At 41.0% G+C, this 23,601-nt stretch overlaps 2 protein-coding genes across 6 annotated transcripts in view; one reads left to right on the top strand and one right to left on the bottom strand.

Annotated features, from left to right (window-relative positions):
* plekha5 (pleckstrin homology domain containing, family A member 5) overlaps nucleotides 1–23,601 on the bottom strand; it is a 271,083-nt gene that overhangs the window by 202,353 nt on the left and 45,129 nt on the right. The window lies entirely within an intron of this gene.
* On the top strand, nucleotides 4,727–19,638 carry LOC311039916 (uncharacterized protein). 4 transcript variants are annotated; one of them, XM_084049932.1, is made up of 7 exons: nucleotides 4,727–4,769; nucleotides 10,070–10,303; nucleotides 10,568–11,169; nucleotides 11,464–11,781; nucleotides 12,168–12,222; nucleotides 12,529–12,682; nucleotides 17,839–19,638. In XM_084049932.1, exons 2-7 carry the CDS (start codon nucleotides 10,111–10,113, stop codon nucleotides 17,963–17,965), a joined length of 1,449 nt encoding a protein of 482 aa, XP_083906058.1. In that variant the 5' UTR covers nucleotides 4,727–4,769; nucleotides 10,070–10,110; the 3' UTR covers nucleotides 17,966–19,638. The 4 variants fall into 4 exon arrangements, 3 of the variants coding, with proteins under 3 accessions (XP_083906058.1, XP_083906057.1, XP_083906059.1); XR_014600218.1 differs by lacking the exon at nucleotides 4,727–4,769 and having other exon boundaries at nucleotides 6,825–10,303; nucleotides 17,839–18,217; nucleotides 19,069–19,638; XM_084049931.1 differs by lacking the exon at nucleotides 4,727–4,769 and adding an exon at nucleotides 6,825–9,848.

Below are 23,601 nucleotides of genomic sequence, written 5' to 3'. Positions count from 1 at the left end.
ATTGAGCACTACTGATATAGAAACAGACGTTTTTCAGAATACTGTTGGGATTTAGGAGACACGTAGAATCGGCTTCAGGTCTCAATGGGTTAAATGAATTGAATGGAACTGAATCTGAATTTCACTGTGTGAGTACATGACAAAAAGTGTGCACGCCAACACACACACACACACACACACACACACACACACACACCTGAAACGTGAAAGAAAATAAAAACACCTTCCACCCATAGTGTGTTGTGTGGGAGGATGAAGCCTGGACACGGGTGCATGCTACTGTATGTCAAGCTCACACACACACACACACACACACACACACACACACACACACACACACACACACACACACACACACACACACACACACACAGTAGCCTTGTTGTGTGTACACAGACTCGCAGACACGTACACACAGGTGTGTGTGTGTGTGTGTGCATGCCCACACAAACATACCTGTGCTACTGTACCGTATATACATGCACAGAATGTACGCGCAAACACAACTGCTGGCTGCCATAACACTGCAAATCATCAGGTGGCACAGATAATGATGGGTCCTGTCTGCACACACACACACACACACAGCCACACAAACACACACACACACACACACACACACACGCATCTACACACACAAGCAGGCCAGTGTCACCGTGGTTTTTGAAATCTTTGCCAAGGCCATTCATGACAGAATACACAGAGTGCACTGAGTACTGTATATATTACACACACACACACACACACACACACACACACACACACACACACACACACACACACACTCCTCCAGGCTTAGCAGAGGCAATAACAGTAAGTTCAGACTGTATTAGATTGAAGCACCAGATATTATGCACTAAGACCGTTTTCTTTGTCTGAGTTATTCAAACTAGACCATACCCGGTCGACGCATCCGTGGGGGGATATGCGCACATGATCTGGCAACCCGGGAGGCAGTTCGTCCCATAGCTGGGCAGCCCCGTAACCAAGGCGACAGTGTTTGACACATAAACGCTAATAAGAAGCTGAGATTTGATGAAATTGAACAACGGGCTTCACAGTTAAGTTCAGATGGTAATGGTCAATGGCTGTGTGCAAAATCAGAGCAATTGGTCCAGCCAGTGAGGAGAACCGGGTAGCTTCACCTACCACTACAGACAGACAGACAGAGGTTACTAGAATTATAGTAGGATGAACTACTGTACATCTGACAATACGTGTCATCAACGATCCAGATTGTAGATGTTCCAAACAGCGTACGGCATGCACGCTGCTGTGTTGTGGGGTCAAAGCCAATAACACTGGTAATAATAGCCGCCGGACAGATGGATTTTGTCCTGTTATTCAAATGAAGCAGATGTTTTGACTTTGCCTGGTTTGCGAAAATGAAGGTGACCATGAATACATGATAAATGATTTATCAATGGCAGTCAAATGTTAAAATAGATTATCCATGTCCTTAACCCTTTAAGACCGGGGGGGGGGCGCGTCTGTGTAACCACTTTATCCATATTTTATACTTTTGGCTATTCAAAAATAGCAGATCTACAAGCTCATAACGCGGCCGCGCTACGAGCTTATAGATCTGCTATTTTTTTTTTTATCGTGTTTCTTTTTTTGCAAATCTTTGAATATATATCTATAAAGCAATTGTTTTTTACTCAAATCTTTTCTTCTGGGGGTCCCTGGAACAATTTTTTTTTTTTAGATGGAGGTCCACAGCCAAATACATATCGTTGTGGGGCTCCTTGACACTGACATTAATATTATAGCAACATAAGTGTTTCAGAAAACTGTTTTAAACTGATTTAGAAGACATTTGTAGAATCCCCAGAAGCAATAACATTTTAGCTAGAAATGCTCGCTTTAAATATATATTCAAAGATTTGCACAAAATTGTTCACGATTTTTCAAAAATAGCAGATCTACAAGCTAATAGCGCGGCACTCGGTGCCGCGCTATGAGCTTGTATATCTGCTATTTTTGAATAGCCCAACGAAATCTAAAAATGACACACAGATGCGTTCTCAGGTCTTAAAGAGTTAACCACTTTCAACCTTGCTATTTTGGGCATGGCCGTGTGTATGTGTGCGTTAGTGTGCGTGTGTGAAAATCGTAATAATTCAGCTTTGCACAGACAACAATCATGGTTGTTGTTATCACACTGAGACATCTTTTGGAAAAGCCCACTGGCACAACTTAAGATTTTATTTTATTTGCATCCCATTTCATTACCAACGGTTAACTCACTGAGTGCCAGGATTGCCAGAATTATTTCAGAATTGATTCTGAAAAGTGCCAGAGTTTTTTTCACAGAAAACAAAAAGTGCTTAGGAAGAGATATATAGCCTTTTTTAGTTCTAAGTTAAACAAGGAGTGGATGGAGCTGCACATCTTCAGGTAATGATATCTTGGGTTCTGAACATTTTTTTTCAAGAAAAAAAAGAAAAACATTTTTTTTTCAATTTTTTATTTTTTTTTTCAAAAACACGTTAATGGCACGTTGCGCAATAGCGGTAAAACACGTGAAACACGTTAATGGCACTCAGTGAGTTAATATTTGAGGGGATTAGTTTTCACACTGTTTATTCTCCCTCTCTCTCTCTCCCTCCCCCTCTCTAAAACATACAGAAGAGAGGAGAGAAATCGGACAAGATAAAAGGCTCCTCCAGTGCACCAGTCCCCTAGTCCAGAATAGAGAATTCCTAGTGTGTGTGTGTGTGTGTGAGTGTGTGTGTGTCTGTGTCTGTGTCTGTGTGTGTGCGTGCGTGCGTGTGCGAGCGTGCGCGCCGATAATGGCAGCATGACCTCAGCGGTTCCAGACAGCTCATTGGGAAGGCAGGTCAGCTCTCTCCAGGAAGGAGTCATTTACACCAGTGAATGAGGAGCGACTGGGAAAGTGAATAACCCCCGCAGTCCATTTGAACCGCAGGGGAGCGTCATCTCACACGTTGTGCCAACAGCCGGGTGAATCAATTATGATCTGTGAATTGCCTGAACGCCCTAGAGCTCGCTGAAAGGGTTCCGCGGACGAGAAAATATTACCTTTAAACGGCCTGATTATTCCATTTCAAATATGCAGCCAAGGTCTTATCTGCCTCGTTGATGTTTGAATCAACTCAGGCAGAGTTTTGGGTAGAACAACCTTGTCTGGATCGGGTCCCATTCGAAGATTCTCTAAAGCGTTTGTGGCCCACCCATCTGACCACTTAACTGTTAACACATTAAGACCTGGAACTGTGTCATTTTTTGATTTGAGCTAAAAAGCATTATTTACACTTTGGGCTATTCAAAAAAGCAGATCTACAAGCTCATAGCGCGGCACCGAGTGCCGCGCTACGAGCTTGTAGATCTGCTATTTTTGAAAAATCGTGAAAATGTGTGCAAATCTTTGAATATATATATTTTTAAAGTGAACATTTTAACTCAAATCTTTGCTTCTGGGGGGTCCGTGGAACAACATATTTTGATGGGGGTCTGCAGCCAAATACATATAATTTTGGGGGTCCTTGACATGAAAAAGATTGAACACCACTGATATAGAAACATACGTTTTTTCAGAATACTGTTGAGATTTAGGAGACATGTAGAATCGGCTTCAGGTCTCAATGGGTTAACTGTTAAGTGGTCAATGGTCAGCATTTTCAGAGCATGCTTTATTCTAATGATCAATCCATCGATCAGTGTTCCGGCTTGGATCAATGGCACTAACGTAGTGTACTTGTTGCTATTTATCGGTATCCCAATGAAAACACATTTTGTCAAGGTTTCAAAGAATAAATATATATATATTTTTTTTTATACATAATCTTTTATATTAATGTTATATTATCAATCTTAGTGTTTTGCCAATTATTTATGGGCCCACTTGCCATAGTATACGCACGACCCATCAGTGGGCCCCAACCCACAAGTTGGGAACCGCTGGGGTAGAAGTTTCCTGAATCACTGTGGGCTGAAGTGCCGAGGCAGCAGTGTGTGTGTGCGTGTGTGTGTGTGTGTGTGTGTGTGTGTGTGTGTGTGTGTGTGTGTGTGTGTGTGTGTGTGTGTGTGTGTGTGTGTGTGTGTGTGTCTGACTGTCTAGGAAGCTAATGATAGGCATGGTCTACCACCAGTCTAACCACGAGACAACAGGCATGTGGACATAGAAGACGCATGGCACACACACACACAGACAGACGCTTCTATTGTACACACACACGCGCACACACACACACACACACACACACACGCAGGCAGGCACACCGACGTGTGTACAGTATGTGCTCCTACTTTCCTTTGTTTCCTTCCTTCCTTCAAACCGTCCTTCGTAAATCTCTCTATTCAATAAATTCATGCACTCTAAGAAAAATCTGTAAAATGATGGCCAATGTGGTGTCAATTTTTACTGTTTAAGTACTGTAATAGACCTTTACATTACTTTTGCCGTAAAAAAGCAGTGTTGCCAGGTCTGCTTATTATAAGTTTCCCCAAGATTTTATTTGAAAATAGCAGATCTACAAGCTCACAACGCGTCGTGTCGCGGCACATTGTGAGCTTGTAGATCTACTATTTTCTAATAGTTGATGTATAGGATTAAAGTGCTTATGTGGCCCACTTCACGTCTTTTGGGCTTTTTTTCCTAGACCTTGTGGCTTGTTTGTGTCCCTCACAGAATCTGGCAACACTGGTTGCGCATTGCATTGTGGGTCCTTTTGCCCGGCGGAAAAAATATTTATGGCCGCCATTACCGGCCGTGCGTTCTAACGGGGTTTCTGAAAGTCTGCTCGGTAGGTTGGTTCATTGTGTTTCCCCCCGTGCAAAAGTTGGCCAGTTTATGTATTTAATAGGTAAAGTTTGTAATTATGGTTAGTTTATTTTCGCAGGTTTGTGTGTTGTTGTTTTATTAGTAGCATTTCAACCGGTATATCGTTAGCTACCATTGGCACAGTGTTTTCCTCCTCAAACACTGCGCTCAATTCAGCTATAAAAGTATCATATCGACTAATATATATTCGATAGGCTTCGTTGACATTTGAAGGTGTGTGTGTTATGTTGTGGTTATATTTGGATTAAAAGAAGTATTGTAAAAGGCCGCGGGCTAACGTTAGCTCCCGTTAGCTTCCATTACCGTGGTGTTTTCCTCCTCAAACACTGCGGTAAATTCAGCTATAATACTATCATATCGACTAATATATATATCCGACCGGCTTCGTTGACATTTGAAGGGTTGTGTGTTATATTGTGGTTACATTTGGATTAAAAGTAGTGTTAACTTCGCTTCACCGTGCTTTTTAGCAGTACCTGTGGGAAACTTGAAGTTTGTTAATTTCTATAGTGATCCGGTCTAGAGCCCGCCTACTGTATCCGATCATTTGCGCGCACACATAGATGCGAGAAACGTTTCCGTATCCGGTATAGACCCAGACCGGATCAGCAACTTGCAAGCAACTTGAATCCCAGTGTAGGATTGTGAGTTGTCTTCAGTATTACGTTCCTTTGCTGGGCAATGTGTTTTGTAGAATGAGTTGCTAAACACTTTGTTTGTATTTGTCAGGTGAAGGATAGATGGAAAAAGAGTCAATCATAATGGAATAAGGCTCTCATTAGAATCAGAATCAATAGGCAGTCTTATCAACATGTTGGCATGTCTGGTTTAAGCCATGCAGTACAGGGCTTGATGCACATGTAATTTTGTTTTGATGCATGGTCACAGACATGTTTTATTATTATTGTTATTATTGTTAATATTATCATTGTTCCTTCCACAATCCCTATGACCACATTCAACCCATTAAGACAGGGGGAAAAATAGCAGATCAACAAGCTCATAGTGCAGCACCTATGAGCTTGTAGATCTACTTCTTTGTGAAAATTTGTGCAAATCTTTGAATATATATATATTTTTCCCCATTAAGACAGGGGAAAAAATAGCAGATCAACAAGCTCATAGTGCAGCACCTATGAGCTTGTAGATCTGCTATTTTTTTGTGAAAATCTTTGAAAATATATATATTTTTAAAGCGCACATTTGTATCTCAAATCTTTGTTTCTGGGGCTCCCTGGAACAACACATTTTGAGATGGGGGTCCGTGGCCAAATGCATATCTAAAAATCATTTTTCAAAATCCGAACAGTATGTTGCTAAATCATTGGTGCTCCAACTTTTTCCCATGTCAAGGACCCCTAAAATTATATATATTTGGCCTTGGACCCCATCTCAAAATATGTTGTTCTAGGGACCCCCCCAGAAGCACAGATTGGAGTTAAAATGTTCGCTTTCAAACACAAATGTTCACGATTTTTCCCAAAAATGGCAGATCAACTCGGTGCCGCGCTATGAGCTTGTAGATCTGCTTTTTGTTTTTTTAATAACCAAATAAATCTAAAAATAACGTTCCCGGGTGTTAATATAATAATAATATTCATAATATCTGTTAATATGAAGGACTCTGTCCGTAAGAAATCCTGGCACAGTAATCTGAGAGATGCCATCACAGAAATCTCGAAAACTTCCTCACACTTATGTGTTTTTGTTACATTGAATAATTTACTATTGTTTTTTATTCCACGGGACATCTTTTTCTAACTTGCCCCAGTTAGCTTCAAAGTGCACAGTTTTACCCCAGTGACAAGTTAATAGTAATGATGATAATATATAACATCGTCTGTGGCAACCATGTTTTCAAATCAACTAGCTGTCTAATCTTCATTTGTGTCATGTTCAGCCTTGACTGCCTGTCTACATGACCTGTTTGAAGGTGTGGTTAACCATGATTTAGCAATATGTTTGCTCATAACAGATTTTATTTGGAATTGCAGAGTTACAAAATAACAGGCTCAAATAATTTCCAGGTGAAAGTGTCAGCCGGTGGAATTTGATTCTATGATTTGTATTTTGATTTGTTATATTTATTTTCCTGTCCACCACTGCTGTCAAGCCTGGTTTGATCAGTAAGGACCTGAACCAGGGTGTTGGAGTGGAAGCTCATTAAATTGCCTTGGAGGGTGTCCCCAGGAGGAGTGCACTGCCCAGCAGAGAGAACGCATGCAGGAGGACGGGCCCTGTCTGGCCCTGGGCTGGCCCTGTCCACCCGCACCCCTGTCCATGGTAGCTATCCTCCCTGTCCTCCCTCTAGCCTGTGTTCTCTCTGCTGGGCAGTGCACTCATCTCTCCAGCAGCACACTCCTGGGTCACTCCCTACACAGTACACACGGAACAGTTTTCCCCCCTTTTAAAGGCACCTTAATGGGCTGCCACTCCAACACACAGGTTCTTGCCTATTTTAGTGCTGCATGACATGTACAGTACTACTGAGGAAGCTAGTTGAATTGTGTCAGCTTGCTTATTTGAAGGTACTGATTTAAGAGTACATGTAAATGAGGCAAGAGTTTTTCCCACACAACAAAACGCGACTATCTGCTTCACTATATTGAGTTTAGTTTGCCTATTGATTCTGATTCTGTCTATTCTTCACCTGGCAAATTCAGTCTACTCAACATGTTGGCTTGTAACATTTGTGGCTTTAACTGTCGGTCTTCGACCGATTACCTGAAACACTGCAGATCACACAGAAATGTTAGTAATGTGTTTTTTTTATGTGGCCATAAGGACTGTGGAAGGAAGCTTACCACATACAATAGCCTTGCTGTGCATATGGCACGAACACACTCAGACAGGAGCAGCCAAACTTGGAACCGTAGTGTGTCTGTACAGTTGAAGTGCTCATTCAATTTTTGCACCACTGAATATGCAGATCTTAAAAGTCTTGTATCTCATTTGAGTGGTCACATTCATGAGGGTCTGACTGTAATGTGTCCCTTTGATGGATGTTCTAAGACGTTTAATGTAAAGTCATCCTTTTCAGCGCATATTTCCAGATACCACAAAGGGTGGGATGTGACCAAGGTAGCCCCTATTCATATTTGTGAACTCACAGAACGGTCTTTGCCAGGTGAAGGATCACATGTAGAGCCTGAAGGTATTAATGTTGTTGATTCAGAACACGGTGACAATTTTGGGAGTGATCAAGAGAAAGACACCTACACAGAGAGTCTTGCTCAGTTTTACTTGGGTTTGCAGGCAAAGTATTTGGTCCCAGCCTCTACAATTACAGAGATAGCAAATGAAATGAAAACTCTAAATGATATTCAACAGGAATATACCATGGATGTGTTAGCTCGTGAACTTGAGCAGTATGGTGTTCCAACAGAGACATTAACATGTCTTGGGAAGAGTGCATACGAGCAGAGTCCTATGCACAAGGCATTGTATGAAAATGGTCCTTTGACTACGCAACACAGAAGGCTGCAATATTACAAGGCACACTATAACTATGTTCAGCCTGTTGAAGTCAATCTTGGGCACAATAAAAAAGGTCAGAAGAGGCATTATCATTACATTCCAATACTGGAAACCCTCAGAGCAATTCTGAAACAGGGAGGTGCAGCTCAGCACAGTTCTAATCATGTTGAAGATGATGTACTCAGTGATGTCACTGATGGGAGGGCTATGAAATCGAATGCCATGTTTTCCTCAGACCCAGAGTATTTAAAGGTGTTGCTATTTCAGGATGCCTTTGAGGTTGCTAATCCACTTGGATCTGCCAAGCAAAAGCACAAGGTATTAGCTGTCTACTTCACTCTGGCAAATTTCCATCCACACCAGCGATCAACTGTTGATCAAATACAGTTGGCACTACTCTGTATAGAGAAAGATTGCAAAGATTTTACAGTGGATACGATTTTCAGTAAGCTTGTGTCAGACTTGTGTGAGCTAGAGGAAAGGGGCATATCTTTTGAAGGAAAGATCTATAAAGGTACTGTTGCATGCATAATGGGAGATAATCTGGGCTCCCACACGATTGGTGGGTTTACAGAAAATTTCAGCTCAGCTGAATATATGTGTAGATACTGTTTAGCGACAAGAAATGAATTTCATTCTAACCCTCTCACGGTTTTCACTCATCGAAATCCTGCTGATTATAATGAGACTGTGCAGTTACTGGAAAGTAACCCTGAAATGAAAACGTATCAGGGTATTAAAGGGGACAGTGTTTTCAACAAATTGTCTCACTTTCACGTGTGTCAGCCTGGACTGCCGCCCTGTCTCGCACATGACCTGTTTGAGGGTGTGGTTGACTATGATTTAGCAATGTGTTTGCAGTTCTTAATCAAAACAGAAAAGTGGTTCAGTTATGAGCTACTTAATGCCAGACTCAAATCATTTCCTGGTGAAAGCAGCAACAAGTTAAACGCTATTCCCATTAAAGGAGCAAAGCTTGGAGGCCATGCAGCCCAAAACAGGTGGCTTTTGAGATTCTTGCCCATTGTAGTGCATGACCGTATTAAAGATGCTGACAATGCAGTATGGGAAATGGTACTTCTTCTGAGGGAGCTAGTTGAATTTGTCTGTGCACCTCGCCTTTCAGAGTCGCAGATTGCTTATATGAAGGATCTGATTGAACTGTATGTGGAATCGAGGCAAGAGTTATTCCCACGAGTTAAACTTAGACCGAAACACCACTATCTGCTTCACTATGCTCACTTGAGTTTACAGTTTGGCCCACTCATACATACTTGGACGATGCGCTTTGAATCGAAACATTCTTATTTTAAAAGGTGTATTAGGGCAAGTAAAAACTTCAGAAATGTAACTAAGTCACTTGCTGATAGACATCAGTTGTTTCAGGCCTATCAGTCTTGTGGTAGTTTATTCAGCCCCGAGGTTCAAATTTCAAACTCCACCAGATTCTATCCTGAGCTCTATGACCAAAGCATAAGGACAGCAGTTGAAGAATTTGGACTTGACTCGAGTAACTCAGTTGTCACAGAGAAGGTCCAGGTTAAAGGCACGCCATATGGAAATGGTATGCTTGTCTTACTGAGATATACTAAAGGACAACTACAGTTAGGACAAATAGCGAGCATTATTATAAAAAATGAAATGACTGTCCTACTTTTGCTTCGGGGGAAAACTGCCAGCTGGGTTCCTGAGCTTGGAGTCTATGAAGTTGATGAAAATATGTCTATGTACAGCTGCCAAAATCTGGACAAACTTAATGATTATTATCCACTTTCTTCTTACCAGAGAGGTGCAAGGTTGCTCATTCCTCTTAAACACATGCCAACATGGAGCTTGTGAAAGAGCTAGTTAAGAAAGCCATACCATCGCTCAGTAGTGAGAAGATGGATGCACTCATGGCTAGACTGGTGGAATTAGGAGTTCAATGTGAAGATGACCTGACCCTTGTGGAGGCCCCGGACATTCAGGACACTCTGCCACTCATTCAGTGCAGAAGACTCGTTAAAGCTTTCCAAGGCGGTAAGTAAAAAAAAAAAAAAGAGCTAAGTGCCAAGATTGTTGTTGTTTTTTTAAATGAATGCACCGTTTCTCAATGTCAGGTCTGATGATCACCATTGGTCCTAATCTCCAACTCTCCCTTAGGGTTCCATTTGTACACTGATTCACAGACCCTTAAGGGTCCATTTGTACCCCTGGTGGGCTCCAACGGACATTGAAAACCAGTGTATTAATTAATTAGTATCATTGGTGATGTGGTTAATTTATGGGGTATGTCATCCATAGATTCACAAGCTTCACCACAGTTCAGAAGCCCTGGCCCTACATCTACACCTCCGCCACAGATTGATCTGCCTCCAACACCACCTGAGAGATCACCTGCCCACTCCCCATCCTGTGAGCCATATTCCATACCATGGCACAAAATGCCCTCAAAGCTCATGGATGCGTTGGGTGAAAAGAAATGGGTAAAGTCGAAAGAAAGACTACAGATGGTTCGGATCGTTGTTGATGATTACCTCCATAAACACCCTGGAAGACCTGGTAGATCCAAGCTGATGGAAATCGCCAAGAACATTGTAGGACAATATCCTCTGTCTTTCAAACAGACAGATCCCTTTGGAAATATGCCGTTTGCAAAAGATGGTTGTGGTCCTCTCTTTACCCAGCTAGAAAACAGAGTTGAAAATGCTAAGAGAACATCAACCCCAGGAAAGAGGCGAGCAGAGGGTGAAGAGGGTGAAGTTCAGCGGAAGAAAAAGTCAAGAAATTCCGATCGTTATGGATGTGTGGAGTGGGATGTTTCTGTCGAGGGAACTGAGAGTAGAGCAGAACTGCTGTCTAAACGAGATGAATTGAAAAGGGCCTTCAAAACCCATGATGCTCAGGTAGGGATGCAACCATCCATTATGTTGTGTATGTATGGATAACTTTTTGATTGAGGAATGGAGAAGCTATATTTGAGTTTGATTTATTTTTGGTATATCAATTCAAATTGCTTTTGTATAATTAACAAAAAATTAATGATCTACAAGTTTACAATGGGACACGTGTGCTTGTACATCGGCTATTTTCAGTATTGATTTAGTTTTCTCCCCCAAATCTGTATCTGTATTTAAATTGATTATTTGTTTTATTGATTGTATTTATTAGTTTGATTAACTGTTTCCTCATATCTTTAGGAGTCATCTGTTCGAAAACTGATGACTGAAACATATCCCATCCAGCGTGAAACCATCAACGATGGAACCAATGTAAAGGTCCTAAAGGAAGAGTGGCCGTTCCTGTTTGAAGCCGCTCACCTGTTTGATCATGCGTCTAGACTCCTTGGCTTTTCGGTACAAAACAAGCTGGCACAGGAGCTTTCCAAAAAAGAACCGGGCATCAACAGCTTCCTTGACACCAAAGGGATGAAGATGGGTGAAGATCCAGTACAGCTGATCTGTGGGATTGTGAGATACTTCAAGGAAAACCCTGATCATCTTTTCTGCAAAAATGCGGTAAATTTTATGGATTTTAAACCCCAGGCAATGATCTCAAGATAATTATCTATATTCAGTGGTGGACAAAGTACCACAGTACTCAGTACTTGAGTCGAAGTATAGATACTCCTAATCAAAAAAATCATAGTTGGCCCACTTTGCGCTGCTGATAATCTCTAAACTTGGTAAACCATCACTCCTGGAAACAAAGATAAAAAGAAATCATTAAAATCCTTGATTTATTTTCCCGACCAGGAGAGAATCACTCATTCTTAGCCACTACCTCTGATACAGAAACTGGCAGATAGTCTATTTGCCTGCCTGACTGTGTGTTTGTGTACATTGGAAGCATAAAATCATCACATTCATATATGTATCTTTGTCGTTTTATTTCCCCAAAACAGGACTCCGCGGATGCTGAACTCGACCTCCCCTGTACCCCATGCATCCTAATCAGAGGTTTGTAGATAAATCCATTTGTTCTTAGGTTTACTGATGAGACATTTGTTGCGATGAAAAGGTATGGAGTTGGTTGATTTTGTTTTGTAAATGGTGCTCAGAATGTTGATTAGGGCCAAACTCTTTAAATGTAAGTACACTTGTGTGTAAAGTCTGACAATCTAAATGCAGAATACCCTTTCAAAGTATTTCTAGCTTGTTCTTACCATAACCTGTGTATGAACTGAGTATGGAAGATTTGGCATGTGTGTACATTATTGTTTTTTAAATTACTAATACATATTGTTTTTGTGATCTATGTTTAAGGTGACCATCTGTTCGAGATTGCTGTCGATCAGGAAGTTGTGAATGACCACATCACCTCCCCCATTGTGGCCCTGAGCTATGCTTTCTGCTTGTTTTATGTCTGCAACATTGAATATCCAAAGGAGATGTCTCTTACCCTGGAATTCATGCAAAGGTATGTTTTGATCCCATTGACACTCTAAAATCGAGCCAAGATAGATCTAAACACCGCTAAACTTCGCCTAAACTTTGCCTACACACAGCCTAAACATTGCCTAAACACAGCCTAAACACAGCCTAAACTTCGCCTAAACTTCGCCTACACATCGTGTAAACTTCGCCTAAACTTCGCCTACACACAGCCTAAACATTGCCTAAACAGCCTAAACACAGCCTAAATATCGCCTAAATATCGTGTAAACTTCGCCTAAACGTCGCCGAAATATCGTGTAAACTTCGCCTAAACTTTGCCTAAACTTCGCCTACACATCGTGTAAACTTCGCCTACACACCGCCTACACACCGCCTAAACATCGCCTAAACACAGCCTAAACACAGCCTAAATATCGTGTAAACTTCGCCTAAACTTCGCCTACACATCGTGTAAACTTCGCCTACACACAGCCTAAACATTGCCTAAACACAGCCTAAACACAGCCTAAACACAGCCTAAATATCGCCTAAATATCGTGTAAACTTCGCCTAAACTTCGCCTACACACAGCCTAAACATTGCCTAAACACAGCCTAAACACAGCCTAAATATCGCCTAAATATCGTGTAAACTTCGCCTAAACTTCGCCTAAATATCGTGTAAACTTCGCCTAAACTTTGCCTACATACCGCCTAAACATCGCCTAAACACAGCCTAAACAGCCTCAACACAGCCTAAACATCGCCTAAATATTGTGTAAACTTCGCCTACACATCGTGTAAACTTCGCCTAAACTTCGCCTACACACCGGCTAAACATCGCCCAAATATCGTGTAAACTTCGCCTAAATATCGTGTAAACTTCGCCTAAACTTCGCCTACACATCGCCTACACATCGCCTAAACACAGCCTAAACACAGCCTAAATATCGTGTAAACTTCGCCTAAACGTCGCCGAAATATCGTGTAAACTTCGCCTAAACTTTGCCTAAACTTCGCCTACACATCGTGTAAACTTCGCCTACACACCGCCTACCCACCGCCTAAACATCGCCTAAACACAGCCTAAACACAGCCTAAATATCGTGTAAACTTCGCCTAAACGTCGCCGAAATATCGTGTAAACTTCGCCTAAACTTTGCCTAAACTTTGCCTACACATCGTGTAAACTTCGCCTACACACCGCCTACCCACCGCCTAAACATCGCCTAAACACAGCCTACACATCGTGTAAACTTCGCCTACACACAGCCTAAACATTGCCTAAACACAGCCTAAACACAGCCTAAACACAGCCTAAATTTCGCCTAAATATCGTGTAAACTTCGCCTAAACTTCGCCTAAACTTCGCCTAAATATCGTGTAAACTTCGCCTAGACTTTGCCTACACACCGCCTAAACATCGCCTAAACACAGCCTAAACAGCCTCAACACAGCCTAAATATTGTGTAAACTTCGCCTAAACTTCGCCTACACATCGTGTAAACTTCGCCTAAACTTCGCCTACACACCGCCTAAACATCGCCTAAACACAGCCTAAACACAGCCTAAACACAGCCTAAATATCGTGTAAACTTCGCCTAAACGTCGCCGAAATATCGTGTAAACTTCGCCTAAACTTTGCCTAAACTTTGCCTAAACATCGTGTAAACTTCGCCTACACACCGCCTACCCACCGCCTAAACATCGCCTAAACACAGCCTACACATCGTGTAAACTTCGCCTACACACAGCCTAAACATTGCCTAAACACAGCCTAAACACAGCCTAAATTTCGCCTAAATATCGTGTAAACTTCGCCTACACATCGTGTAAACTTCGCCTACACACCGCCTAAACATCGCCTAAACACAGCCTATATATCGTGTAAACTTCGCCTAAACTTCGCCTACACATCGTGTAAACTTCGCCTAAACTTCGCCTACACACAGCCTAAACATTGCCTAAACACAGCCTAAACACAGCCTAAATATCGTGTAAACTTCGCCTAAACTTCGCCTAAACTTCGCCTAAATATCGTGTAAACTTCGCCTAGACTTTGCCTACACACCGCCTAAACATCGCCTAAACACAGCCTAAACACAGCCTAAATATCGTGTAAACTTCGCCTAAACTTCGCCTAAACTTCGCCTAAATATCGTGTAAACTTCGCCTAGACTTTGCCTACACACCGCCTAAACATCGCCTAAACACAGCCTAAACACAGCCTAAATATCGTGTAAACTTCGCCTAAACTTCGCCTAAATATCGTGTAAACTTCGCCTAGACTTTGCCTACACACCGCCTAAACATCGCCTAAACACAGCCTAAACACAGCCTAAATATCGTGTAAACTTCGCCTAAACTTCGCCTAAACTTCGCCTAAATATCGTGTAAACTTCGCCTAGACTTTGCCTACACACCGCCTAAACATCGCCTAAACACAGCCTAAACACAGCCTAAATATCGTGTAAACTTCGCCTAAACTTCGCCTAAACTTCGCCTAAATATCGTGTAAACTTCGCCTAGACTTTGCCTACACACCGCCTAAACATCGCCTAAACACAGCCTAAACAGCCTCAACACAGCCTAAACATCGCCTAAATATTGTGTAAACTTCGCCTAAACTTCGCCTACACATCGTGTAAACTTCGCCTAAACTTCGCCTACACACCGCCTAAACATCGCCCAAATATCGTGTAAACTTCGCCTAAATATCGTGTAAACTTCGCCTAAACTTCGCCTACACATTGTGTAAACTTCGCCTACACACCGCCTAAACATCGCCTAAACACAGCCTAAACACAGCCTATATATCGTGTAAACTTCGCCTAAACTTCGCCTACACATCGTGTAAACTTCGCCTAAACTTCGCCTACACACAGCCTAAACATTGCCTAAACACAGCCTAAACACAGCCTAAATATCGTGTAAACTTCGCCTAAACTTCGCCTAAACTTCGCCTAAATATCGTGTAAACTTCGCCTAAACTTTGCCTACACACCGCCTAAACATCGCCTAAACACAGCCTAAACAGCCTCAACACAGCCTAAACATCGCCTAAATATTGTGTAAACTTCGCCTAAACTTCGCCTACACATCGTGTAAACTTCGCCTAAACTTCGCCTACACACCGCCTAAACATCGCCCAAATATCGTGTAAACTTCGCCTAAATATCGTGTAAACTTCGCCTAAACTTCGCCTACACATCGTGTAAACTTTGCCTACACGCCGCCTACACACCGCCTAAACATCGCCTAAACACAGCCTAAACACAGCCTATATATCGTGTAAACTTCGCCTAAACTTCGCCTACACATCGTGTAAACTTCGCCTAAACTTCGCCTACACACAGCCTAAACATTGCCTAAATATTGTGTAAACTTCGCCTAAACTTCGCCTACACATCGTGTAAACTTCGCCTAAACTTCGCCTACACACCGCCTAAACATCGCCCAAATATCGTGTAAACTTCGCCTAAATATCGTGTAAACTTCGCCTAAACTTCGCCTACACATCGTGTAAACTTCGCCTACACACCGCCTAAACATCGCCTAAACACAGCCTAAACACAGCCTATATATCGTGTAAACTTCGCCTAAACTTCGCCTACACATCGTGTAAACTTCGCCTAAACTTCGCCTACACACAGCCTAAACATTGCCTAAACACAGCCTAAACACAGCCTAAATATCGTGTAAACTTCGCCTAAACTTCGCCTAAACTTCGCCTAAATATCGTGTAAACTTCGCCTAAACTTCGCCTTCACATCGTGTAAACTTCGCCTAAACACAGCCTAAACACAGCCTAAATATTGTGTAAACTTCGCCTACACATCGTGTAAACTTCGCCTACACTTCGCCTACACACCGCCTAAACATCGCCTAAATATTGTGTAAACTTCGCCTAAATTTCACCTAAACTTCGCCTACACATCGTGCAAACTTCGCCTAAACTTCGCCTACACATCGTGTAAACTTCGCCTAAACTTCGCCTACACATCGCCTAAACATCGCCTAAACACAGCCTAAATATCGTGTAAACTTCGCCTAAACTTTGCCTACACATCGTGTAAACTTCGCCTAAACTTCGCCTACACACCGCCTAAACATCGCCTAAACACAGCCTAAACACAGCCTAAACATCGCCTAAACTTTGCCTACACATCGTGTAAACTTCGCGTAAACTTCGTCTACACACCGCCTAAACATCGCCTAAACACAGCCTAAACATCGCCTAAATATAGTGGAAACTTCGCCTAAACTTCGCCTACACATCGTGTAAACTTCGCCTACACACCGCCTAAACATCGCCTAAACACGGCCTAAATATAGTGTAAACTTTGCCTAAACTTCGCCTACACATCGTGTAAACTTCGCCTACACACTGCCTAAACATCGCCTAAATATCGTGTAAACTTCGCCTAAACTTCGCCTAAAGTTTGTTTTTTTGTTTACACATTATCTTTTATTTTATATTAATATGTAGGTTTCATGTTGATGTGTATTATCAAACATATAACCACTTAAACCCTCAATACTTAATACATGTGACCTTTGGCTCTGCACCTGGTCTGCTTTTTTCTTCTACACCAAACCTCTGCTTAAAGTAGACAATCTACAAGCTCACAATGCATCGCAACATGCTGCGAGCTTTTAAATCTGCTATTTTTGGCTAATGACCCCCCCCCCCCCAGAATAGGGATGCTAGTGGTCAAGTACTAACATAAAAAAAATCCTATAACACAGGCAGCACATTTGGCAGCTTCCTGTTGAAGGCCCGTGCTCTTTCATATAACTTCAGACTACACCAAGTACATAAAAAAGGTCTGTCCTAAGGCATTTGGCATTTATTTATACACTGGGTGATTGGGAAAACAGGTACAATATTCCAAACGACTATCTCTGAACTAGCTCTTTAACCAAAGACACACATTTAGGTTATTCTATGTGAACTGATTTTGTGACTAATATAACACGTATATCCACACGTCACAGGTGCACGGGTTAGTTTGCAACATTTGCTGTAGATGGACTCACACACGGGCATGGTGGAGAAAACAAATGTGTGCTATTTTAGATGCCTCCACTCCTGTAGAGCCACACTACAAGTAGTATCAACTTTGTCTGCATGTTACTCTTTAGTTCAGTTTCATTCATTTAGTTGCGTGTGTAGCTAAACATATTTCTGTTTCCTTAGAGTTTTCTTTGGAATCAATCCTGACCGAGGGTCCAAGGCTGAGATGAAGGGGAAGAAACAGCACCATATTCCTCCAAAACTGTCAAAACTCGTGACCGAGCTGAAGGAATTTGACTGGCACATGTGAGCTTTACTCAAAGCTCAAAAAAGAACCTTTTGGACCGAACGTACACACACACACACACACACACACACTCTTTAAAAAAAAGTTTACAAGTTTGGTTTAATGTTTTATCGAAATGTTTTAAAAGATGTCTTAAAAATGTCATTTGTATGGCACTCAAGTATGTTCTACAGGTTGGGGCAGCGGGGAATGTTGAGTGGGACGCACACAATTTTATGTAAATGTCTTTAAAAAAAACAGTGTTATGCCACTCAGGTAGCGAGGGCTAAAATGATTGCCCACCACCACAGATTATTTGGGTTCAAATCCCCCATGTTCGGGGGGAGGGAAGTTGGGAGGGTGATTTATCACTGCAATATTCTCCTACAGGTTGGGGCAGCGCTTGTCAGCGGGGAATGTTGAGTGGGAGGTGTAGGACGGAGTCACTACATCCTCCTGGAGGGGGCTCCTCATTCCTCGCTGACAGGTGAGGGTGTAGGGCTGTCAAACAAATATTTGATATTCAAATATTATTCGAATATGAAAATTAATATTCAAATTTTTAAAAAATATTTGTTTTTCTTTTTTTTACAGGGACAATACAAAAAACAATGTATGAAGTTATAAAAACAAACTAAAGACATCTTTTATTGATCCGAGCACTCGATACATTGTTTTTTGTACCGTTTCTGTCAAAAAAAGTAAATAATTGAAATACTTTTTTTATAATAATAATTAAAAAGGAGGAAAGTTGACAGCCCTAGTAGGGTGCAACGACAGTGGGGGAGGTTTTTTTTGTGTTCATTTCATCATTGAATGCACTTTACATCAACAAAAAATGAATGCACTTTTATGGAAACGTGAGCTTTACTCAAAGCAGAACTTTTTGGACTGAACGTACACACACACACACACACACACACACACACACACACACACACACACACTCTTTAAAAAAAAGTTTACAAGTTTGGTTTAATGTTTTATGGAAATGTTTTAAAAGATGTCTTAAAAATGTCATTTGTATGGCACTCAAGTATGTTCTACAGGTTGGGGCAGCGGGGAATGTTGAGTGGGACGCACACAATTTTATGTAAATGTCTTTAAAAAAACCTTATGCCACTCAGGTAGCGAGGGCTAAAATGATTGCCCACCACCACAGATTATTTGGGTTCAAATCCCCCATGTTCGGGGGAGGGTGATTTATCACTGCAATATTCTCCTACAAGTTGGGGAAGCGCTTGTCAGCGGGGAATGTTGAGTGGGAGGTGTAGGACGGAGTCACTACATCCTCCTGGAGGGGGCTCCTCATTCCTCGCTGACAGGTGAGGGTGTAGGGCTGTCAAACAAATATTTGATATTCAAATATTACTCAAATAAGAAAATTAATATTCAAATTTTTAAAAAAAAATGTTTTTCTTTTTTTTTACAGGGACAATGCAAAAAACAATGTATGAAGTTATAAAAACAAACTAAAGACATCTTTTATTGATCCGAGCACTCGATACATTGTTTTTTGTACTGTTTCTGTAAAAAAAAAAAAAAGTTTTTTTTATAATAATAATTAAAAAGGAGGAAAGTTGACAGCCCTAGTAGGGTGCAACAACAGTGGGGGAGTTTTTTTTTTTTTTTGTTCATTTCATCGTTGAATGCACTTTTATGGAAAAAATGTTGTTGTTTTTTCATTTCATCATTGAATGCACTTTTATGGAAAATAAATACATTTTGTGCAATTTCTATATATTGTGCTTTATTCAGATTGATTGAGTAATGATAATTATGTGATTAGGATATTAGGACTATTCTTCTTATTAAGATTTTTTTTTATTTTAATATCAAGATTTTTGTAAAAATAAATAAAAAGGATATTAGGATTGACGGAAGTATCTGTAAATAGTACATACTAAGGACTGTAAAATAACAGAATTATCCGTATTAGGATTAACAGAAGTGTCCGTAAATGGTACTGACAAAGTATTGTAAATCTACAGAAATATCCGTTATAGGGTTGACAGAAGTGTCCGTATATGGTACAGACAAAGTCTTGTAAATCTACAGAAATATCCGTTATAGGGTTGACAGAATTGTCCGTATATGGTACAGACAAAGTCTTGTAAATCTACAGAAATATCCGTTATAGGGTTGATGGAAGTGTCCGTATATGGTACAGACAAAGTCTTGTAAATCTACAGAAATATCCGTTATAGGGTTGATGGAAGTGTCCGTATATGGTACAGACAAAGTCTTGTAAATCTACAGAAATATCCGTTATAGGGTTGACAGAAGTGTCCGTATATGGTACAGACAAAGTCTTGTAAATCTACAGAAATATCCGTTATAAGGTTGATGGAAGTGTCCGTATATGGTACAGACAAAGTCTTGTAAATCCACAGAAATATCCGTTATAAGGTTGATGGAAGTGTCTGTAGTATAACGGACAATGTCCTGGCAGCAAATTACCAGCACTTTGTCCGTTTTTCGACGATTTTTTTTTTTACAGTGTGTTGTTTCCAAAGTCAATGAGCAACCTCAAAAATAAGCCATCTCAACACTGACCAAATATAATGTTGTTTTTTTGGCATAATGGAGCAGCCACTCTAAGCGCTCTTACCTTACAATCAGTGGTGGAAAAAGTACCCAAATTCTTTACTTAAGTAAAAGTACCAATACTGCAATATGAAAATACTCTGTTACAAGTAAAAGTCCAGAATCAAAAATTGACTTGAGTAAAAGTGCAAAAGTATTGGCATCACAATGTACTTAAAGTACCAAAAGTAAAAGTACAAAATATTTTCAAATAGCCTAGGTATAAAATAGGTTTAAAGTGGTTAATGTATGTTTCATTATATCATCATTTATATCTGAAAAGTAACTAGTAACTAAAGTTTTCAAATAATTGTAGTGGAGTAAAAGTACAATATTTGCATCTGAGATGTAGTGGAGTAGAAGTAAAAGTATTGGAAATTGGAAATACTCAAGTAAAGTACAAATACCTCAAAATTGTACTTAAGTACAGTACTTAAGTAAATGTACTTAGTTACTTTCCACCACTGCATAAGCAAGGTAATCACACACATAGAATGCAGAGAGAACAGCGTAACACCCCAAGATAATAGGATCCCAGGTAAACCAAGAACCTACAGTATAGCATCCGTCTAAACAACATGCTATCTATCTATCTATCTGTTTTGTTCCAGGGACCCCCCGATGCAAAGATTTGAGTTACAAATGTTCGCTTTAAAAATATATATATATCAAAAAATGCATACAAGCTCATAGCGCGGCACTCGGTGCCGCGCTATGAGCTTGTATATCTGCTATTTTTCAATAGCCAAAGTGTAAAATAATGTTTTTTTTAGCTCAAATCTAAAAATGACACAGATGCTTCTCCTGGTCTTAATGGGTTAAATAGCATGCTATCTAAATATCATTCTTAACATCGGGAAGGTAACAAAAGCATGAGAACAAATGACCAAGATGTGTCTGTACAGGGAGAGTGAAGTGCTAGGGGGTGAGGTGGAGTCTGAAGAGGTGAAATTGGTAAAATTGGGAGTGAGTCTGCAGTTCTGACAGCAATGGGGAGTTTGTTCCATTACATTTACATTACATTACATTACAGTCATTTAGCAGACGCTTTTATCCAAAGCGACTTACAATAAGTGCATTCAACATAGGTAGGGAACGAAAACTACTAAACACCAGAGGTCTTAAGTGCATTTCCTGTAAAAACAAGCAACCAAGAGTATACCTAGCGCTAAGGTAAAAGTGCTATATATCAGCTACCTACTTTCTTAAACACATGAGATAAAATAGCCAAATCAAATGAGCACGAGCTAATATAAAAGTGTATCGACTAATCAGGATCCAATACAGCAATACAACAATAGTTCCTACAACTAGTTAACAACAAGTAGGCCAGGCAAAGAGGAAGGGTAGTGTTTCCTGAAGAGGTGGGTTTTCAGCCTGCGGCGAAAGATGGGCAGTGACTCTGCTGTCCTGACATCAGTGGGAAGTTCATTCCACCACTGTGGGGCCAGAACAGAAAAAAGTCGTGACCGTGTCGATCGACCAGAAGGACCGTTGAGTGGCGAGGGAGTCAGTCGCCCCGAGGTGGCAGACCGGAGTGGTCGGGCAGGGGTGTGGGCATTGACCAAAACCCACAGTTTGGGAGCCAGCAGAGGACAAACTCATAAGACACAAGCACACGAGGACATAGTATTATATTGTTGCTGTCGGGTGCAAATCTTTGTAACTCCATATTTCAGCTTGTTACGTTTTTTTTCGTAAATTAATGCCCTATACTTCATCATACAAGAGTGTCGCGCCAAAGTAGAGAAAATAGCCGATCTACAAGCTCACAGCGTGTCGCAACTAGAAGATCGCAATTTTCTCTATTTCAAGGTAGGGTAAGTGATATTTTTGAGTTCAAACAAAAAGTATTTTGTTAAAAGGTTAAATCACTATATTCTGATAGTAATCATTGCTATAGAGTGTTTGTTCAGTAACAGGAGTCTCCCTTTCTCTCCAGCTATTTAATAAACAGAAAATACATTTTTCGGTAGGTGTCAAAATCTCAGCCAATCAGGAGAAAGTACCCATTTTTAAGCTTCATTGTTATAGTGTTCCAGTTCCAATTTTTTCTGCTCATTTATTTGTGTCATCACTTCCAATTTCACTTGTTTAATCTGTATCCTGATTGAGTTCTCTGTCCTGACTGGATAAAATTGGAAATGAAACTGAAACGAAAATGTATTTTGTGTTTAATAAAGAGCTGGAGAGACAAGGAGACTCCTTTTACTGAACAAACACTCTATAGCAATGAGTACTATCAGAATATAGAGCTATTTAACACTTATTTCAACCAAAGAAAATCACTTACCCTACCTTTAACTTTGATTTGATTTTATAATAATAATCATAATGATAAAAAGAACAGTTTTGGACATACAAGGTTTCGACCCGACCGCGACGATATCAAGAATACACATTTATAGGGCAGCACACAACACAGAGATACATTCTGTACATATAGAACCAAACACACACACACCACCACGTGCATGTGCATCCCTACACACATGCATTTATCTTCTGCTTACATGTACACACAGGGGCGCACGCGACGCGCACAAGTCATCTTGAGACTCTGCAATCAAACAGAGTTCAGAGCCAAAGAGCTCTTTCCTGTAATTATCTTCTTGACTTTGGGCCAAAAGTCTGTGTGTGTGTGTGTGTGTGTGTGTGTGTGTGTGTGTGTGTGTGTGTGTGTGGGAGGATGGAAATGGGAGGCGAACGTGACTCCTTACCAAAACATACAAAACCGCCCCAAACAGATAGGAGCGTGTGCACGTGCGCAACGTGCACGCAGGGCACACGCCTAGTGAAGGGGACGTGCTTGGGAGGGAGAGGACATGAGGACAGGCTCTCACAGACATGAACACGTACTGTACTCTCTCTCTCTCTCTCTGTGGTCTCACAATATGACACGCACTAAAGCATGAATACAAATCGGCATTCTATTCAACAACACTATGACAGTTGACACCATGGTGTGTGCGTGTGTGTGTGTGTGTGTGTGTGTGTGTGTGTGTGTGTGTGTGTGTGTGCGTGCGTGCGTGTGTGTGCGTGTGTGCGCTTTAGCCAGGGTGGAGAAAAACACA

Source organism: Gymnoscopelus microlampas, assembly GCF_963454915.1.
Source record: "Gymnoscopelus microlampas genome assembly, chromosome: 23".
In the NCBI taxonomy this organism is placed as follows: Eukaryota; Metazoa; Chordata; class Actinopteri; order Myctophiformes; family Myctophidae; genus Gymnoscopelus; species Gymnoscopelus microlampas.
This window is presented reverse-complemented; position numbering and strand designations above follow the sequence as displayed.

Bases quoted from the DNA above. Each gene is read 5' to 3' on its own strand.
- LOC311039916 (XM_084049932.1), top strand. From the start codon at position 10,111: ATGGAGCTTGTGAAAGAGCTAGTTAAGAAAGCCATACCATCGCTCAGT. The intron at 11,170-11,463 runs GTAGGGATGCAA...TCATATCTTTAG, and splicing joins TCAAAACCCATGATGCTCAG to GAGTCATCTGTTCGAAAACT. The intron at 12,683-17,838 runs GTATGTTTTGAT...CTGTTTCCTTAG, and splicing joins ACCCTGGAATTCATGCAAAG to AGTTTTCTTTGGAATCAATC.